General features: G+C 38.3%; 1 protein-coding gene across 1 annotated transcript; it reads left to right on the top strand.

Annotated features, from left to right (window-relative positions):
• The first annotated feature begins 889 nt into the window (after positions 1-889).
• On the top strand, positions 890-21314 carry LURAP1L (leucine rich adaptor protein 1 like). Its single transcript, XM_021525576.3, has 2 exons — positions 890-1431; positions 20413-21314. The coding sequence occupies exons 1-2, from the start codon at positions 1234-1236 to the stop codon at positions 20785-20787; spliced, it is 573 nt and encodes a 190-aa protein (XP_021381251.1). The 5' UTR covers positions 890-1233; the 3' UTR covers positions 20788-21314.
• Positions 21315-21820: the final 506 nt, after the last annotated feature.

The raw sequence follows: 21820 nt of genomic DNA, 5'->3' as shown, positions 1-21820 counted from the left end.
TATAGAAGCTAGTCTTACTTATCAATATATTAAAATAGAAATTCAGGAAATATTTGGGAGTGGTAGTAATAAGAAGGAAGATTCTTATTTGTGAACGGCTGGTTTTGGCTTTCTTTTCTGAAAAGAATATTAATGGAGATTTTTCATATGAACTTAAGATATATGACAAACATGAGAGAAATAAATGTATTTTCATATGTGTCTCACAAGGTATTTGCAGATGGTTGAAGTGACAAAATAAGGGTTCTGGTCTAAAATCAATGTGCGTTTAAGATATCGGATGCATCTGCAGATTTTTTATTTGACTGTACTAAGCCCTTGCAAAGGTCCCTGATAATATACGGATTAAATTATTTCACCAAAAGCATCCAGTTTGCTGTAAAAACATCTTTTTTCCCCAAGTTCACCACACCATACTTTATGATTCTAGTTGTTATAGAGGACTTGACACCTAGAGTGACTGGCCTCACTTTCTCAACACCCTTTAAATGTGTCAGCTGTAGCTCCACAGATGCGGCTATTCATACCTTAGTGCTTCAAATGTTTTTTAGTGCCATGGGAGAGGGAGCATCGTGGGGCAAGGAGCAACAGGACACAACCAGCACTGCTATCTGCACAGCCAAAATTTACCTTGCTATCAGTTGGAGCAACTGACTCAGCTTGCAAGCTTTTGCTTCTTAAAGAGGAGGGGGACGGAAAAAAAAAGAAATTAAGAGGAATGCACTTGACTACTTGAGTGCAATATTCCTTCCTTCCTTCCCTTCCTTCCCAGGACGCGGCGTTCCCGAGTCGGCAGCGGGCGGTGCGGCGCGGTCCCCGCCGTGCGGCGGCGCCCCGCGGCCGCGCCGCCCCTGCGCACGGGCACCGCGGGGGGAGGGCCGCGCCGCGCCGCGCCTCTTCCACCTGCCCGCGCCTTTAAAGTTGCGGCCGGGCGGGACGCGGCATGACTCGGGTCGCGCCGTGCCGGACGCCGCTGCCGGGGCGCCTCACGGTCTCGTACACGAAGCGGGGCCGTTTCTCCCCACCGCCCCTGCCGAGCCGCTGTTCCTTTCCCGGGCGGCCGGGAAGGACTGGTGCGCCCGGGAGATGCCCATGCCCGCCGCGGCTGCCCCGCGCGGCGCACCCGCCGTGCCCGGCGCTGCCGCGGTTCCCGGCGCCTCCGCGCCCCGGCAGCGGCAGGGCGGGCGCGGGTAGTGCCGCCGCTGCCGCCTCGGGCCCCCCGCAGGGCGAGCCATGGAGCCCGGCGCCCTGCCTGACCTCCGCGACGTGGAGCAGAAGCTGGGGCGCAAAGTGCCCGAGAGCCTGGCGCGGCCCCTGCGCGGGGAGGAGCTCCCGGGCCGCCCCGCCGCCGCGGGCCCCGGGCCCCGCCGCCGCCGCGCTGCCGCCCTGGCCCGGCTGGAGACGAAACTTCAGCTCCTGAGGCAGGAGATGGTGAGTAGCCGGGCGCAGCCTTGCGCACCGCCGCCTCCCGCTCGGCAGCGCGGGACGGGGCCGCGCTGCTCCGGCCGGGCGCCGCGGGAAGGGGCTGCTGCCGCTGGGAGAGCGAGGCCGCTCGTCCGTGCCTCCGAGAGCGAGCCGCTGGTCGCCTCCTTGGCTCTTCTCCTCGCAACGGGGCAGTTCGGCAGGGACTCGTAGTTGGCTTCTGTTCCTGTCAGCTCGCTAGAAGTACTGAAAGCTGGAGTACCAGTGGGAGAAATAAGGCACTCTACCGTTGTTGTAGCTGCATTTTCTGAATTGCACCTGTTTCCTGATCATGGCTAACACGTAAAGACACACAGGATATTTTCAGGCTGGAAATTCGGCCTGGAACTCAGGGACCCGATTGCTGGACTTAAGTCGTCAGAGACTTAATTAGTTCCAGACAGTCTGCAGATTATGAAGAGTAATTCTTGAAAAAACAACTATTTCTACTTTGGTTGAATGGGATGTTTTCTTCCGCCAGTGATCTGTGATAGCACTATGCTGTATGTAGTTTAGATCCTCTGACTTGTTTACTATCTTAGTGCAGGTGCTTGTCCGACTTTGTATGTCACCATCTCAATAAATTGATTTTGCCATAAAAGGATGCAATAAAACTGGCTTGTTTTTTTTTTTTTCTAATACAAACCAAAAGGAACTCTTTGCAAGCAAGTGACGAAATGATTAGTGAACACTCAGCAAATACGATCTTGACAATGGAGGGTATCTCAGCTATATGAGCACAAATAGCTTCCATTTTTTTAGTGTGTGTTAATGTAAAGTCCCAGAAGACACTTTTAGTAGCAGTCCTTTCCATAGCTCCTGCCACTAAGCTTAATTGAAAATAGGATGAAATTTGATTGGGTTGGGATGGGGATTTTTTTTTTTGGCAACATGTTGAGATAACTTTATGCATCAATCTTGGAATTCAGCCATTTACAGCCAATAAATCAGTATCATTCTATGTGAACAAGTTCAATGCCTACCACAAGACCCTCAACAGTGCTATATATAGGTACATAGTTGTGTGGGTTAGTAAGGGTTTTTAAAGAATAAGTATGTTGAGCAAAAAGGGGAAGAGTAGCACTATTTTGAGAGTTAACAGCCAAGACGTTAATGTTAAACTTGAGGTTAGAAATTACACCTGGTGTTGTATGGCTTCATACTTTTTAAGAGATCTCTACAAATCAAACTGTCAGTGTATTCTGTGAAGCTGTTTTAGCCACCATTCAGTACCTAGACTGGGCCAAACAAGAAAGCTGGAGAGGAGGACTTCAGCAGCATGGAGTGTCAGGATGAGGGGGAACAGCTTTGAACTGTAAGAGGGTAGGTGCAGAAGTATTGGGAAGGAGTTATTTACTCAGAGGGTAGCGGGACACTGGGACAGGCTGCTTGAGAGACATTGTGAGTGCCTTTCTGCTTGTTGTTTGGAAGGTGTCCCTGCCCCTTCCAGGGAGGTTGGAACTAGATGATCTTTAATGTCACTTCCAACCAAAGCAATTCTGTGATTCTGTAATTTTAGGGTAGCGATCACTGGGAATTTCAGTTTTAATATTGAGTAAGACACTGCTTATTTTTTAATTTTAAACTTGCATGATGGCAATAAAATGCAGGTAGCTTATCATGCATGGGATGTTAGACTGCAAAGGAAGTAAATAAGATTACCAGAGTTTTTGACAGATCATGACTTCACATCAAAACTAGGCCTATTAAGTGAATTGTCCATTACTTCACACTTGCAAATTTCATGTCACGCTCTCTTTTGCCTCTTTTTCCTCCCTGCATCCCTTTTCTCTCTTTTCTCTCCCTTCCATAAGCACAAACATGTTTTAGTCCCTCTCCTGTTTTTTGTCACTTCAACGACTGACTTTTCTTTCCTCAACTAATTTCTCATGCTGAGTAAGAGGACTTGGGTTACAATGCTCTTATCATTTCTGGTCTGTATATCCCCATTAAACCACCAGTACAATGACTAACTATGAAGTATTGGTACCCTGTCTATACCTTTCCCATGCTTTCAGCTGTCTTCTGTAATCCAGAGTGTGAAAGTGGACTACCTTCCTGGGTTTTTCTCTCTAGTCTCTGGCATCTTCAGGATTTTCCTCAACCCCAAGGGTTTCTTCAGCTTCTTAATCTGTCACTTTCCCCTCTGCAGTTTTCTTGGTGGACATACTTTATAAATTTAAGAACAATATCAGGTAAAAATTGTAGTTACTTTCTGTGTTTCTTTCTTCTTTTCTAGTGCATTATTCTTTGGCTTTGGTGCAAGGCATAGGAGGTCTTTGACGTTTATAGCTGCTGCAGTAGTAAACATGCAAAAAATGGACATAACTAGAAAACCAAGCATCATGTGTTCACCTTTCATTTTTCTAGTTGTACAATGATGGCAGGTTCCTCACTGAATTTTGGATAGACTTCCCTCTGTGTTTGTTACTTGCTCATTCCAGACTTGAGAAAAACTTTTTGTAAACATATAAACCCCAAGGTTATTCAGGTCCTTTTCTAGTGGTATATAAAGAAAGAAATCCTGGGGTTTACCGTGAGCTACAGTACCTGGCAAATAGGTGGGGTGTATGTAACAACTGTCCATCTGCTGTGTGAAGGACTTGAGTCTTTCCCTTACTCTTTCAGATTCTTTTGCAGTTGAAAATGATTCTTTTTACGTCAAGCCTGATTTTGCTAATAGCCACTGAAATCAAACACAAAGCACACAGAGAATCATTCTTGAAATATGAAATTTCTTGGCCAGGTTTACTTAACTTTTCTTATCCTTCATTTTACCATGATGGACACTACATTGGATCCTGAAAACCTTTGAGTTATAATGCCATAAATTAAAGATCAAGCAAAATGTAATTGCCAGCGTGGATCAGAACACTGTGCTCTGGTCAAACTTGGGTGGAATGAATACCTCCCACTATCTGACCCTTGATTCAGTATGAAATTTGTCACTATTAAAATCTTTCTTCTTATGGTCTTTTAGGTGGAATGTTCCGTTGGGGAGTTGAACATAAACCTTTATAGCTGCATCCTTTTTTCTAGTGTACCATGCTCCTGAGGACACCAATCAACATATGCACCTTCAGTGCAGTAAATAATCTGTGAGTTTCATTCTGCAGCCTGAAATGATACTGCTTGTAAAACCTCATTTCTCCTTCACAAGTTCTGGCATTACTCAAAGGGAGATATTTTTTAACACTCAAAGAGGTTGGGTGGGGTTTTTTTCCCTTTAATTCAAAAGTTTTCTAAATCAACTCTTTAATGCCTATTTGCAAGCTAGAAATTTAAACACAGTTTAGTCTGCGTTACTTACAAAAAATTTTAAAAATGTTTTACATCAAAATATTTAAGGCAGAAAAGATAAGCTGTGTCTTGGAAGTGAGGGGTGGATGGCAAAGCTGGGACTTTTAATGAGATTCCTTCCAGTGAGCATTGTTAAGAAACAAATTTTGTTAGTGAGTCTGAACATCTAGCTGGGTATACTGAGTGCAGCAATTTTTAGACTGAAGGATAAATAATCCTATTTTCAAGGAGCTGAGCATGCTAAAGGCATTTAATATAGGGGAATATTCCTCATGCTAACTCATTAGTTGAGTTTTCTTCTCCTTAGTTCTCCTATTCAATTTTAGTATAACTGTTTTTTAAAGGCAATTAACATTGTTAATTAACAATCCCTGAAAAAATGAAACTGGAATTAAGGCATATGTAATTATTACAATGACAATTCTTCTTGGTTGGTGTTTTCGATTGTTTGGTTTGTCTTGTTTTCTTTATGCTTTTTGTATTGGGTTTGGGGTTTTTTTTAACCATCCCTAGCACATTAATGAAGGTTCAGGTTGGAGGACTGAGCTGTTGTAACCCTATTCTACCAGCTCTAGAGAGTCTGACAAACTTCATATTTGCTCAGATTTATTAGACCCACAGTTGTGGAGGATCTGCATTTATTTGTTTCTTTGAAGGACTGATTTTAAAAAGTCTACAATTGTAGACTTAAAATAGACCTTTAACACATGCTGTAGGTGCAGGCTGCCACATAAACTGTTTTTTTTGTATGATAACATCAGTTGTCTTAACTGAAGCCAAGATCTGGCTTCAGTGTGTCTCCTCAGCAATGCAAAGCTGTGTATCAGATGCTGGTTTTCTGTTAGATTAATTGTGGTTTTTGCTTAAAAACTTGACTGAAGATAAAATCTTAAATATAAAATTACTATGTAGGTGAGTTTGATTAACCTTTTTTTCTTAATGAGCCGTTATTCAGTGAATCCCTGAAGTGAGGTTCTTAGACAAAAAGAAGGCATACAGAAATAGAAATTAACTTATTTCTCCAGGTCCTCATGAAGTTCACTGAAAAAGGGGTTAATCCTGTATCTTGCTAGCAAGTTCTCTCCATATCCTCCAATTTGCATGATGTAGTAGTAGAGGAGTTGGTAGTTTTTGCATATAATGCAGACTGAGCAGTGATCATAACAGTGACTCACGTTTAAACGGTGTTGTAGATTAATCCTTAGGGAAAATAATCAAATCTAATAAGGAAAAAACGCAACTTAATTATAGCACCAGAACTTTGCCAAGTTTTCCATCTTTTCAGATCATCTCTGGTAGGATGAGTTGACCAAGGTTATTTAAATCAATGCATATTTAAACATATGTTTTGACTGGCAAATCTCACTCAGTGCCTGGCAGAAAGATTTGAATTGAAGAGTTTGTCTGTTCTTACTCAGCTTTAGCTGCTGCATGGCCAAGACCCAATAAAACCTTGCTGGCACCTTAGCAAGTAGCATCAGTGTGAGATACTTCAGTACACATGCATCTGTCTGGTGTGAATCATCACGGCAGCATCAGGAATACTCAAGTCAAAACTTCCAGTTAGACTGGCCATGTACTGTGAGACTTTCTCCAGCTTTTTTTTCAGAGAATATTTATTATAATTTCATTTTTCCTTCCTGATTACTTTTTCAAGAGTAGAACCATTGAAGTTGATTTTTGAAGTCTGATTCCTGACAATTTGTAATTATATGAATACGAAACCACTTCTGCACAGAGTTGCACAGTTCATGATAACTTTTAGCAAATAGATTATAACCTGTCTGATGAAATCATCATAACAGCATGGCTTTCATAGAATACCCTGGGGTGGAAGGGCTGTTTCATAAAGGGACTTGTAGAAGACCATCTGGTTTCAGCTTTAGAAGGACAGAGCGTCTGGGTGACATTGTCAATCACCCTGTCCATCTTGAAAACCTCAGCTGTGTAACTGGGGAATCAATCATTCTCATGATTGATTGCCTTCACTGAAAAACATTGATCTCATATTAAGAGAAGTTTTGGTTCTCTTTGTATCAGCCCAAATTACTGTAGTGCTGTGAGGAGATACTCCTATCCGCAGGCCTTCTCTAGGGAGAAAACACCTACCTCCTTAAGTCTTTCCTCCTTTGGCAGATTTTCCAGCCCTTTGATCATTGTAACTATGTGTGGATGCTTTCTTTTATGTGGTTACTTATGGCAACAACAAATTAAAATTACCTTTTGTGCATTAGCATGAAAAACTTGAAATGCACAATACCAAATACGTATATTAAGCAGAGGTGATTGCCAACAAGTGCATTTCTACTCTTGAATACTTTCTTTTTCCTAACAGGAAACAGTAAAAGAAAAATAATGGATTTTCAATTCATATTTTACAGGTTACTAGATTATTTGTCTGTTCTCTACTCTCAAGGTCAAAACTTAGTAAACTTTCCACAGTGGGTATATTTATTATCCATGTGTTACATTTCTGTCCATATCCTGGAAGGGAGGCCAATTACTGGAATCTGAAGCAAATGAAGATGAAGTTAAAAAGACAGAGGATCTGAGCTGTTGAAAAGCAATTGTAGTTCAATTAAATTGAGTGCAATTTCTCTGATGAATTTATCTTGCATTTATGAACATGGAAGTTATGCTTACTGTATGTAAGCAGTTCCAAAAGATGGTTCTCAATTTACTGTTTGTAAAGATGAAGAGCTCTGATCATAAAATTGCAAGACAATCTCATAATAAAAAGGAAACTTTTTTGTTGTGAAGACAGACTTATAGCCTTTGCTATCCAGCCTTACTCCCATAAATGTGACTTCTAATTATACGCTTTTTCCTGTGGTGCAAGTCTTTGTGGTAAGTAGCTGGAAGCAGCTCTGATTCGGAGGGTGACCAAAACGTGTGACCAAAACATATCCAGAGGGTCCATAAGCCATCTTGTATTACATCTTTGAAAGATAAACAACATAGTTCAACCTTTCAGGCTTTTTCAAATCTAGTAGGATATTGGGACAGTAATTTATTTCACAGGTCACTTTTTCTGTGTTTCAGTCCTGAGTCCCTCTGGTGACTGCCTGAAAGTGAATGTGTGGAATAAAATGTCTCTGAGAATCTCCCTCTTTGAAGTAGCTCTCAAGGAAGTTTATCTTCTATCATAGAAGAAGATAAGGAAGGACACTAGAGAGTATATATATGTCAGGTATATAAGTGTATAAAGTCAGCTACTCCATTTTTTCACGATATGCAAACTTGCCTACAGCTTCCATAAACATGGAAAAGGGCATACTGGCACACCAATGCAACCCTGGCCTCAGCAATCCAATCCTTGTCTATTCCTACCAACCTAGCTGTTCTTAACACTTCCAATTTGTCAAGAGAATGGTATGGTACATTTCTTAATTAACTGTAAACACAAACTAGCTAAGCTGCCAGAGAAGTTATCAGAATGTTTCATTTACCATGCTGTACAATAGACTCCTCTACTGAGAGGAGTATGGCCTTGGTGGGTGCAGTGCCAGATGAAGTGAAAGCATTTAGTGATTTTAAAACAATGGTAAATTGCTATTTAACTACTGGGGGTTCCAGATTCTATAAACATTTCACTGGCATAATTTGTGATTTTGTTTGCTTCTGTTATATATCATTTGCATTCATGATTCAAATGCTTCCAAAAGAAGAGCCATTTTACTGCATTCTGGTTTAGCTGTGAGCCCTCTTTATAGGTACACAAGGAAACACAGCTAAGAACTGTAATGCAACAAGTGTTTTCAAGCTCACACATCTTTACCCCAAGATAGAAAAAAATAGAGCAGCTTGATTGCTTTGTATTTTTCTTTTTTTTTTTTTTTTTTCTTCCTACAGGATTTCCATTGGTTTAAAGAAGTGTTGTATTTGAGGTAGTTGCACTGCTCTTGTTAGCTCAGACACTTGCTTATGAGCTACAGCAAACATTGGACATTACTTTCTTAACATTCAGCTTAAAAGACTTTTTAATTTAAAAACTTAAGACTCAGACCCTGATCCTTCCAATGATCCTAAATGACTAGAAAAAAACAGTCCTGACACCAAGGAGGAAGCGGAAGCATTTCTGTGGAAGGAAGAATAGGATCTGTACTGTTCAGCCACCCCTTTAGAAAACTAGTGAAAATTGTGTAGACAGGCCTCTACTCAGCCCTGGTAAGGCCATATCTGGTGTGCTGTGTGGGGATCCATTTTGGGCTTTCCAGTTTAAGACAAGGAACTACTGGAGAGCTGGTCCAGCGGAGGGCAATAAAGATGAGTAGAGGTCTGTGGCATCATCTCTCTTATGAAGAAAGCCTGAAGAAACTGGGCCAGTTTAGCCTGGAGAAGAGACAGCTAAACCAATGTCTTAAGGGTGGCTGTCAAGATGAGACTAGACTCTCTTCAGTGGTGCCCAGTGACAGGACAAGGGACAATGAGCACAAACTGAAATACAGGAGGTTCCATCCAAATATAAAGAAAAACTTTTTTATTTTGAGGATGGCTGAGCACTGGAACAGGTTGCCCAGAGAGGTTATAGAGTCTGCCTTTCTTGAAATTTTTAAAACCTGCCTGGACTGGATCCTGTTGAGTTTGCCTTAGCAGTGGTGTCATTAGATCAGAGGTTCTTTCCAACCTCAACTCTCCTATGATTCTCTGATTCTGAATATCTATCATCTATCTCTCTATCTATCTATCATCTATCTTCCCGGAATGAGATTATTTTGTACGTTTATAAGTGTGCCTGGAAAGGCTGCACTGAAAGGCTGGAACATCCTTTTGAGTTTGGCAGCTACTAGAGACCATTTTCTTTGTTAGACAAAGGCAAATGGTGCCTGTTTAGAACAGAGTGCTTGATAATAAAACAGTGACAATGTAGAGGGTTTAGGTTGGTTTTTGGTGTTGAAAATCTTTTCATGGGCAGAAAGGTTTTTTAGATGGACCTGCACAAAAACATGACAACTTGGAGAAGTCATACAAGGAGTCATTGTAAACTTTAGACTGATTTTCTATTCTTCTTGAAACTATACAGCTATGAGAGGAGCAAATATGAAGACAGAATAATTTTTACAGGACTCACCCTGTTCTGTGACTTCAGCTACGTTTTGCCTTCACAGGGCTGCTTCAACCACTGTGATTAATGGCTTGTCCACATGTCCTGGCAGAATTGTGCAGTGCACTGAAATATTTTTATTTCAAGTGGTGTTGTGTGGCAAGGTTCTAGTGTTACAGGGTTTGTAGTAGAAAACTGTAGATCCTGCTACAGCAGAGAGAGGAGAAAGCTTCTTTGCAAGAGAAAAGCATACCAAAGTAATAGTGATAATTCTTCAAAGGCCTGTGGAATTTACATCCTCCTTTGTTACCACCTGTCGCTGGTTGCTGTGACTGAGGCAGGGAAATAAAAGCAGGTTGCTCTTTTCCCTGTAGCCAGATGAGGTAGCCATCTGTGATGATAACTTCATAAAGCTGCTTAGGCATTCACCTAATTCAGTGCAGAGCATCAGTCCATGCATTTCAGACAAGAAAGAAAATGCAACCAAAGAAACACTATGATCTTTAATATTTTGTAATTTTTCCCCCTTCATTTTTATTAATTTGTACTCTGGTGAAGTTTAATAACAAGATTACTTCAGAAGAGCTGTTACCAGCTCTTTTGCAATACAACCAAATTTCTCTAGTCCAAATTTTTTGTGTTTTCCTTGACTCGTTCTCTCTTTTCCCAGGTTATACTTGATTATTCAGAAAGGCCATATTTATCTTTTCCTAGCCATGTTTTGCAAGTCTTGCACCTTATTTTTCCTCCCCTACTAGCTTAGTAGCTAGTACTTCCTTGTAGAAGAAGAAATGAGAAATGCAAGCAATGACCTTGATTCCTTCTAAAGCTACTCATACATCTGATAACTGCATTGACAGCTATGATTAATATCCTTTGCTGAGCTAGAGTCACACTACAATACCCCTGTGCTCTTCTATGTAGAAATCTTTGCTAGGAACAGATTTAAGTATAAAAAGAGCAATATGGCATGAGCAAGAGTTGTTCAGGAGAAGCTGAGGACTGCACTATATGGTGTGGATAATAGATATTGATCAGAGAAGGGATCAAATAATGTGGAAAGAAAATGTTACCTAGAGTGCCTGGTCTTGCCTTGTAGTTTGTAGTTCATGACTGGTTACTCTTACTACCTTCTCACTTACTTGCCTGGAAGCATAAAATGTATGTTTGTCTAATTGTTAATATTAATTGATAATCACACCTTGTGACCTCTGGAATGAATTGCCTTAGTGTGTTCTGTGGGAAATAAAGGAGTCTGTGGGGTTTTGAGCCAAAAGGGCTCAAAGGTTCCAGCTGGTTGCAGTTCTCAACAGCCTGCTCAGCCCGTTGTGCTGGCCAGTTTCAGTATTTCAGCTTGCTAGAAATGGTTGTAGCTTGTTTGCTTCTTGATTTGTATTCTGTAGGTCCCAGATGCAGGTTAGCTGCTGGCTGTTTGGTACCTTCTTAGTGGTGAGAAATAACTAAATTACATATTTTTTTATGGATACCTGGAGGTTTAAAAGGATGTTTTTGTTTCAAAGACTCAAAATAGGCAATTTGATGTTACCTAAAGACCTCAAACTTGCTAGTACTTTTAGAGAGCTATGAAGACTGTGTAGGGACCATGTTTTAGGAGAATGGTGATTACAGCACTAAGGAGATTTGGACGAGGAAAAATTAAGCTGACTTTGAAAGACATGGAACTTCAAATAGCTTACAAAGTGAACATAACAAAAACAAAACAAAACCCCTTACTTTTTTAAGATATTTACTCATTTTTATTCAAAAATTCAGCATGGAAACATAATGCTCATAATGTTTTAATAGGGGAAGAATTCCAGTTATCTGCAAATCAGCTTCTAGGGCTACTGAAGCATTTTTAGGAGCACATATAATTTATAATACCAAAGCTATCTTGAAGTTCTTTTCTTATTCTTATCCAGATAAGCCTTCAGTAAATAGGACTGCAGGTTGCCTTTACAAGAGATCAGATGGTTAGATTAGAAATGTGCTTTCAATAGGATATACCCCATCTCCAGGAACACAGAATTGCTTCAAACAGAATTCCATTTTGAATTCTGGGGAGATTCAGGCAAAGGTTTTACTTTTTAATTGTATGTGTCTCTCCAGTGGTATTGTGAAAACAGACTTGAATTTCAAGAACTTTCAGATTTCTCCCCAGCATTACTGTTGTTGTGTTTCAGTTGTAATTTAATGAAATAAGTTACGTGTTTTGATGACTTTTTAATAGGTTTTTTTGGTTTGGGGTTTTTTTTTAGGTTTTAAAATATTTTCAAACTTTGCTGTTATCTCTATAAAGGCAGTATTTTCAAACTTTGCATATACCTGTAAGCAAACCCTATTATCTTCTTTTATTTTAGTTATATTGTTTTGAGTATATTTCCACAGAGCCAGTATTAAAAGTAATTAATTTTGAAGGGATGAACCAGGATGGAGTTATTACTTTTTTTTCATTTTTTTGCATAGTGTTTGTAGGATTATGTTTTGTTCAGGACAAACATAAATAAGGCAGAGAGTGAAATTCAATGAAGAAAGGAAATTAAATATGTTCTTGAGCCCCAGTGCTCAGAAGACACATGCAGTCCTGCATTGTGGCTGGTGTCCAGAGCACTTCATAATGATGCTGTGATCATCCATCTGTTGTAACACTTTCTGACACACACAGCTAAATATTACAGCTTCATATTGACCTGAATGTTTGCAATGGAGTTATCTTTTCTATCAACAAATGTGGGTCTATATTATGGATTGTTCCAGACGTTCATGTTTGTCACAGTAGATACATTTCTGAGGTCAGATGATTCTTTTTTGACAATAGTTTGAGGTATTTGGAAATATTCAGTAGAATCTTCCAGCAGCATTAGAAGTTTTTCCTCTTCACAAATCCCTACATTCCTCACTGCTTTCTTTCATGTTAATTCAATTAAACTTTAAAATTGTCAGGATTTTCCTTTTATATTTTTTAACCTTCTGTGATGTGATGTTTCTCTCTTTGAATTCTGTGGTACTTCCATTTATTTAAAGAGCTCACTCAACATTTGTTTTATTTGGACAGAAGGTGAGGAAATAAGAACCTAAGTAATTAACTTTTTTTTTCCCTCTACTTGCTCTCAGTTTTATGTCATGTTTCCTTTTCACAGTCATTGTCATATCTGCTTAGGAGATATTTAAATAGATTTGTCTTTTTCACAGCAAAATGAAGAGATGGCCAAAAAACTAAAGCAAACAAATAAAAATATACTTTCCCTCCCTCCCCCCCCACCCCCCGGGCATTTTTTATTACAGTTAAGCATACAAGATACCACAAACCTATGATGTTAAAAGAAAAAATGCATCCTACTGATCAAATGATTCATCCTAATCATTGGTATGTTATTATCAAAGGTATTAATGCGCTTGGCAGTCTACCCATACATATTTCCCAGACAAGGACCATGCATCTTTCAAGGCAGTGAAAAAAGGCCTTGAGATTCATCTTTTCTAGTTTTTCAGAGATAATTTGACTAAACAATTGCACAGCTTGGTAGTATGTATTTTCCTGTTGAGTGTAAGGGAAACAATTAGTATCATAAAATATTAAACTAGAGAAATGTAAATCGCCAATACTGTAATTTCCTGTACCAGATAGTGACCATATTAACATAATATTTTGTTCATATATTTGCAAGAAACGTCCTTGAAACCTGCTCATTGAGTTATTTACTCTAATTGCCTACTGAACTAACTTGCTGTCTCATGAAGTTGCTTTGCTTCCTAATTATTCTGGTGTATTCTCCTACATTATTCCAGTGGTGGCTCAGACCTGACTTGCCCACTTCCTTGCTTTAGCTAATGAATTGGTAAGCTCTCCTTTTATATATATCTCCTTTTATATATGGAATCACAAGGTCTCGCTTTCTCCTTCCTAATTAAAAGTCACCGTGCCTAAGCTGTGTTATGTGGCTGCCAAATTTTACACACAGACCTGTGGAAATATTTATTGTGAGGACTTGCAGTGGAAATACAGGAATTTGAAGCAGGAAAATGACTAGGCTAGTGCCTCTGTTTAAAGTAGCTAAGGGTGCAGACAGAAACTGAAAACTCAATGGCTACTCAATTTTTGAGCAGCTAGGAGTTCAATAATTGTAATGAATGCTACCTAAAAATCTGATGTGAGGGTTTTAACAAATTTGGAATCTTCAAGAGATGCAAGATTATAAACAAACTCTTGCAAAATAAGTAAAAAATTAAGTGATCAAAACTTCTGTGGTCTGCCACAGTATTTTTATTATGACTCATTTATGGAAGTGCAGCTGAGAAAGGTCAGTTAACTTACTCACCTTGCAGAAAAAAAGTAAATCAGTGAAGCAAAACTAAAAATCGACAATGGATCACAAAAATTTAGCTTTTGTATATCTATATTGTATATATATTGTACAGTAGATATTGTGTATATATATACACAATATATATATGCATATGTATGTACTATATAGATACTATATATAGTATGTGTATATGTACAATATATATTGTATGTATATTGTATGTGTTTGTATATATATATATGTAGCTTTTTCATGTGCTCCCTCTCGAGCTCCCTCTTCATTGTCTGACGTTTACCACAAGCCTAAAAATCAGGAGAAAATAAATGGGAAAATGATACAGCAATCCATTGTAACACAAGTCCATGTTTAAAGAAACAGAAGAAGATGCAGAAAAAGCTGTTGATCTACATTTATTACTATTGACTGGAATTTAATTTAGCTAGCTCAATGTGAGATAAGTCACAGAGTCAGAAGGCATAATGATGAACATTACAGTGCCTACCTTGACTCCAACAGTCTCATCCTCTTCTAGGCTTTAGTCCACATCTCCATTGTTTTGAGAGAGCTTATATAGTGTTTCATTCAGGCTGGTTGGGTTAGCTTGAATTATTGTGGTGTTTGAATTTACCACAGTTAGTTGGCTTTTCTGTGGAGTGCATGTGGCACATTCCTACAGTCAAGTTACTGTTCCTCTGGTCCACAGAAGATTCCTTCCAGTTAATGACAGTAAACTTGTCTTCTTACTCTCTGTCACAAAAAACTCACTTCATTTTTAACAGGAGATGCTGACGATTCAAATTCAGGAGAAGTTCAAATTCAGAAGTCAGCCTAGGCATTCTAATTTTTTTCATCTTAGTCCTGAAATACCTTTGTCTAAAGCAGCATAATTGTATGAAGAAACCAATGCAAACACCTTGAATCGGTGGGACAATTTAGAAGCAGCGAGAAGTTTAAAGACATGCACATGCATATGTTTTAATTTAAGTAGGATGTAGCTCCTGCACAGCCTATAAATCATCCTGTGTGTTAAAGGAGCAGACATTATTTGTGGTTTTATTTTATTTTAGACATGTTAAATGGGGAAAAAAAAATATCATCTCTTTTGCTTGCCGGTGTTGGAAAGCTGTTGTAGTATTACTTTCAGCTTTCTCATCTTCAAATGGTATGTTTCATGCTTTGAGATGGTGGCTTATAAACAAGTCCTGTGCGTGTCTCCAGACTTACTCTGTTGTAACCATGTTAACTTGGTGACTCCAGTTAAATAACACATGAGTTCACATATTCTGAATTCTGGATTTTGAATAAGTTGCTAATGGTATTTTAGCTTGTTATGGTCTCACAGAATTAGTCAATGAGGTTTTATTGACCAGTTTTTTATCCTTATATATCTTCTTACTGTATTTGTATCTTGATAAAACTTGAGTAATTGCCAACCATTTTTTTAATTCCCTCACCCTTATCTTTTGCCTTGTAAATTAATTTCCTTAGTTACTTTAAAACTTGTTATTCAGTGTTTGTAATAGTAAAAGTAACAACAGGAGAAAATGGAATAAGGTCAGTTTTTTTTCAGAAGAGACATCTCAGAATGCAAAACAAACTATTATTTGGATATTGATTCTTAGATATTTTTAATTGCATCTGGAATTAATTGATGGAATTTACTATTTTATGAAAAGCTGAGATAATCTCCCTTTTAAAAATTAAAGGGGACACATAGCTGGCAAGCTCTTCATCCTGAATGATAAGGGAAATAGAAGAAATTAATAGGAAAGTAGAAAAGCTATCTCTGACACCTCCTAGGAAATGGAAACAGTAGTAGTATTTAATACTCATGAACCATAGTAGTTATGCACACTAAACAATACTGTTTGGTGTGGAATAGTTCTACTGGTTGAAATTCTGTTTGTAAAAAGTGTGATGGAGATGGGTGTGGTAGTGTTTAGCAACAGATGTAATTGGCTGCAGGTAGTTTCATCTAACCTTTCCCTGTGTTTGTTACCTTCTGCAAGACTTCCAGGCCTGAACCTCCTAGGGGCTTTCCCAGGAGTACTGTATTTTGGTACTGTTTCCATCCACTTCCTCTTATCATGGAATTTGTGTACAAACTCAAGATGTTTTAGAACGCAGATTGCAGAACAGCTAACCCCAGATTCATTCTGAGATTCTGTGTAGAGCAGAGCTTCTAATCTGAGTGACTTAAATAGCCCTCTGAATATTTTAAGTTGTAAATATAAGATTTTGTCTATTGTGAGGACTTACTTCACTGTGCTCTGGCTACAAAACTTATCCTGAGAAAAATACTTTATTATTTAGGTTCCATCAATTCTTTTCCTTTTACTAGTAGACTCTTTATGGCACAGAATATAAAAGTTTTGAGAAAAAAATGAAACTGAAATTATTTAAATAAACTTAGGGATCACTTTTCCACAAACCATGTTTTATGGTTGCCATTAATATCCCTGTAGAATTCCTGTAACTGGAAGAAGCAGCATGTGAATCCAGGAATTTAAAAGAAAGTAATGTGCAGGAAGAATCTAGAGTTTCAAACAGCTTTCACACCTTAGAAGAGTATATTTAGCTGTCATTTTAGGTTTGCCATTTCATTTGCAGAGGGGAAGGTGACCCACTCTATTTGTAACTGACTGGAAGCTATGTCTGCAGAACATGCAGCAGCGACAAACAAGGCTGTTTTGCCCAGATCTGACTTGGATCCAAAAGCTAAGTGATCAATACGCTACTTTGGGTGACTGCCAGGAAGCAATAATTGTCTTTGTTAGCAGTCCTGGTCTTTAAAAGCTTTATTCTAAAAGCAATAACCTAGTCAATCTTTCTCAGAAACACTGAATTATATTAAAAAATAGCATGAATATCCGTGTGTCTCTCTGCATATATAAGTATTACACAAAAGCCCTTGTGTTTCCATATATATCAATTCTCTTGAACAAATTATAAATGTTTTACATATTATTACAGAAGACCAAAAGAAAGGAAAATATATTTTATTAGAATGACAAGTAGGAGAAGGAGGCACAGACAGGTGTTTAGTCCAACTATTTCTTCCAGATTAAAGTTCTTGTTCTTCTGAATGCTAATGTGTGCGCTTATGCTACCAGAATGTGTTGCAAGAAAAATGCTATCACTTCAATTTCATTATTTTCTCCTGCTGTGACTAGCTCTTAATGTTAAACATTTAGTATCCTTCTTGTGATCAGCACTATTGCAAATATATGGAGCAAGACTAAGCAAAAATATATAAAAGTTAACCTGTAACAGGAAATTAGTTGTTATTCTCTTGTAGTTTTCTTTATATGCCATAAGCTTTTCCTGAGGACTGATCCATAATAACACACACCTTCCCTATGGTGGTCCTATGCTCTAGCTTTAACTTAAAGGACAGCTATAAAAACTGTTCTGACAAGCCGTTATTAGTTATGATGCACTGTTCAGATTGTTCATGAAATGCACCTGTTACTGTGCATAACAAATGGAGCTGTCAAGCATGGTGAGATTTTATTGTGTTTAGTCCTGTTAGCTGAACTGTCTTGGACTGACTTGTTTACTCCAAAAACACTCCAACTTGTATACTCCCAACAACTTCCAAAATAAATGGGTTGCAACTACATAAGTGAGTAAAAGCTGATGTGATTATGTCTGTGCTAAAGCGTGTAAGAGGCAAAAAATGTCATTTTGCCATTTTTGTGTTATTGAACTGATGATGAAGTAAGCCATATTAAAGAAAGATGACACTTGTTAAACTACTTTTTAATATTTGCTTTAGGAAAAGCACACTCTTGATATGGGAGATTTGGAATGACAAGGTAGTTAGGAGGAGGATGATTCTGCTATTCAGGAATGCAAAGAATTGCTTCCAGTAAGGCTATTCCACAAAAATGCTGAAGCTGTTGCTGTATTTAGAGGAAAAAAAATTATTTCCTGTGAACTGAATCTGAAATATATGAGATGTCCACTTTATCTAAAAGGGACTGTTTCATTTGTGTCATGTTGGTGCTAGTTCTGTTAAACATTTCCTTAATCAGCCTTTTGGGAAACTTGTCTCCGAGCATGTTTATATTCAGCAAGTTGCTGAAGTCTGTAGTTGCATTTGTGAAGTTGGGTAATTTACTACTTTCATGACAGTCTAGCTGCTGAACAAATGGTTTATAGTGATTTATTGGTTAGAGTAGAGGAATTGGCTTGGGCAGGAGAACTACAAAATGGTCAATCTGTTTTCATAACCTCACTTCTGAAACAATGATAGATGGGCAGTATTGTTAAAACCATGAATGGTAGGTAGAACTGTTTTGCACAGTTTTGCACAGATTTAACTGTGTTAAATCCTGTGATACTGGATTGAGAATAATTCAGAAATCATTCTGGGGATTGGGGAAGGAAGCTGGGAATACATATGATGGTTACATAGGCCGTCTGTTACTGGCAAAGCTTGGAATGTCTTTCTGTTGGGTTGTTCCTGACCTGTAACTAAGAATGCACCAGCTGTTCACTCACTCTCCTCTCCTCTTCCAGTGGCATTGGAGGAGAGATTTAGAAGAACAAAAGTGAGAAAAACTTAGATTGTAATAAAGGCAGTTTAAAAATGAAGGAAATAAATGAACAAGTGTTGCAAAGTCAGTGGCACACCTTATCCCACCAGGAGACCAAGCCAGCCCCAAAGGAAATATTAAATGCTCAGATTTTATTGCTGGGCACAACATTGTATGGCAAGAAATATCCATTTAATGAATTCTGGTCAACTATCCCATCTCTGTTCACTCCAAGCATCTTTCTGAATCGTAGACTACCTCCTGAGGGTGCAGAGTGAAAAACAGAAAAGGCCTTGATTGCTCTCCCTTGTCAGCAGGAGCTGAAACATTGGAATGCTACTGACATACTTTGGTCACAGATACAGGGAACAAAACCATAATAGCTGCTAGGAAAAGTTCTAGCTGGATCCACTACAATATTCTGCAGTATCTAAGAGAATAAAAATACATTAAAATAATTTTTGAACATCTGTACAGATCAGTGTCAGTGAAATTTGGGATACTGAGAAGATGGCATTTGAGTATGGATAGTGTTCAGTTTATACTCTTGGCAAAATAAGATAGAGTGTTTGCTTCCTAAGAATACTCATTCTGTTCCAGACCATTGTTTATGAATAATACACGTGCTATTTTTCTGTACAATTGTGAACTGGAGAATTGTATAAAATATCAATTGTCTGATGTGTAATAGATCTTACTTGTTTTTTCTTTATTTTTCAGTTGAGTGAAGACTTTCAAATTTTCAATGTGGCACATAAGACAGGGTCTTTTGTTCAGAATCAGGGTCTTTTATTCTTCAGATTATTTTTTCCAGTATCTGTGATGTTTCAGATAAAGAGAAGGAAGCTATGAATATAAGCCTCGTCTTTATTTGTCAGCTGAAGTGACTTAAAGAGTTGTTTATATAGTTTGCCTGTTAAGGAAAACATTAAGATGGTTAACTCAAATAATCTGTCAAATGCAACACTGTAATATTTCACTGTGCATTACTATTAACACTTCTGTGTGTTTGCATCAACCACCACAATTAAGTGAGAAAGTAGGAGTTTGTTCTTAATGTCCAATTTTTATTTAGATAGCTGTGGCAAATGCTTGCTCCATGTCTATAATATGTGGTTACCTCTGAATTTCATCACCTTCATCTAATACGAGTTTAAGTAACTGAAAGTTACAGTTTCAATAAGCTAAAGATTTCAACTCTCAGACATTTATTTAGCAAATTTTCATGTCCACTCAGGAGTAGTGTGAGTAAAAGTTAAATACCCACAAGCTTTTTTCCAAATTATGCACATCTGAAAATTTTAGGTTGCCCAAGTAGCCGTAGTAAGGATAACTTGGGGTGAATAGATATCTGTAGCTGTAAGTAGCTTAGAGTAAGGGTAAATAGAAATGGCTTTGTGTCTTGCTTCTCTGATTAGTGAAAGGCTGTCCCCAGGAGTTGTCATAGCAGCTGTGTTTCTCATCTAAACAGTGTTGTATCCTTGTGCATACAAGTCTTGCCATTGACTATCAGTCCTGTTAATGGAGTGCTTAGGGAGGCCGACCAGGTTCCCACTTGACCTAACTGAAAGTGTTAGTATAGGTATACTTTGGGGGCTTTTTGTTTGGTTGGTTGTGAGCTTTTTTTACTAGTGACTGGAATAGATTTGTCCTAGATAGGAAAGTTGGATATTTTTTATGTGTTTTATTTTAGCCCATTTTAGCCTGCTCTTTGGCTTGATTATGAAAAGTAATTTTTTAAATCACTTTTGCCTTCTAGGTTAATCTTCGAGCCACTGATGTGAAACTTATGCGCCAGCTCCTACTCATCAATGAAAGTATTGAATCAATCAAGTGGATGATTGAAGAGAAAGCCATTGCCAGCAGAGGCAGCAGTTTGAGTGGAAGCCTGTGCAGCTTGCTAGAAAGTCAGGAGACATCCCTCCATGGCAGCTGTAACAGTTTGCAGGACTGTAGTGATGGACTGGATGGAATATCAGTGGGGAGTTACTTGGACACCTTAGTGGATGATGTCCCTGGTCACCAAACTCCTTCAGATATGGACAAGTTCAGTGATTCTTCTGTCACAGAGGACTCACAGTCTCTGCATAAGCATCCCAAAATTGATTCTGATGAGTACTACTGTTTTGGTTAATAAGAACAAGTTCCAGTGGGACACAAATGCACTTGTACTTACTCTTTTTCTTTGCTGCTATTTTATTTCATATGCAAAACCCCCAAAGTCCTTTTGGAAGGAGAATATGATACTTCAATTCTATTGCATAACTTTTCTATTTCTTCTAATGCATTTTGTCCTTGATGTATTGGGCTTGTCTCATCCTCACATTTTCTTAATTTATTGTCACAATTTTTTTTGTTTTAATTTTTTACAATGCTGTATTCACAAGTCTGTAAAAGTGGTCAAGGAAAAGCTTTATCTTTAAAATGAAACATCAGGGAATGAGTAACAATTTTGTATTTGTTGTTAATAAAGCATCTTCTAATAAATATATGTTGTCATAAATTTTCTTGACTACCACATCTGGCCTTTCCAAAGAGAATGTTCTTATTGAGCCTTAAATCTGAATCTTGAAAATACCTCTACAAAATAATTTTCCTTTTCTAAGCAATGAAATTTGATTCTGTTAAGCTGTCTTCATTTGAAATATAAAGCATTCTAAACTTTTCTGTGTGGGATTTCTTTAATTTTGCAATATTCTCTTGTCTCTAGCCTAAATTTGATGTTAAATTCTGATTCTAAATGGTTGTGTTTTTGTTTTTTTTTTTCTTTTTAATTCAGCAGTGTTGCCCTGCTGTCTTTTCCTTTCCTGTTTTACGAGTTTGCCTTAACATTTTTGTATCTACTAGTGCAGTTAAGACCTGCAGCTAATCAGTTACGTTGGAAGTAGCTGAGAAGTAAAACAGTAACTGTTTCATGTAGTGCCTCTGTTTTTGAGGCTGCCCTGGTCCCTGCTTTTGTGAAGATTAGATGGTAGGTTTTTCTTTTAAGTGCTTCAGAATCATAAGAAACCCCCCAAGATTTTATCCTTCTACAGTAAGAAGAAAATTAGAGTAAAAGAACTAAAATTTAACTAGACACCCTAGCAGATGATGAATCTGTATTTCCAGCGTACAAACATTGAAAGAGGTATTGCTACTTACACATTATTTAAAAGTGTTCTGTTTCA

The sequence above is a fragment of the Lonchura striata genome, chromosome Z (genome assembly GCF_050655825.1).
Source record: "Lonchura striata isolate lonStrDom1 chromosome Z, ASM5065582v1, whole genome shotgun sequence".
Classification (NCBI taxonomy): Eukaryota; Metazoa; Chordata; class Aves; order Passeriformes; family Estrildidae; genus Lonchura; species Lonchura striata.
Note: the sequence above shows the minus strand (reverse complement) of the source record. Positions and strands in the feature narration are given on the sequence as shown.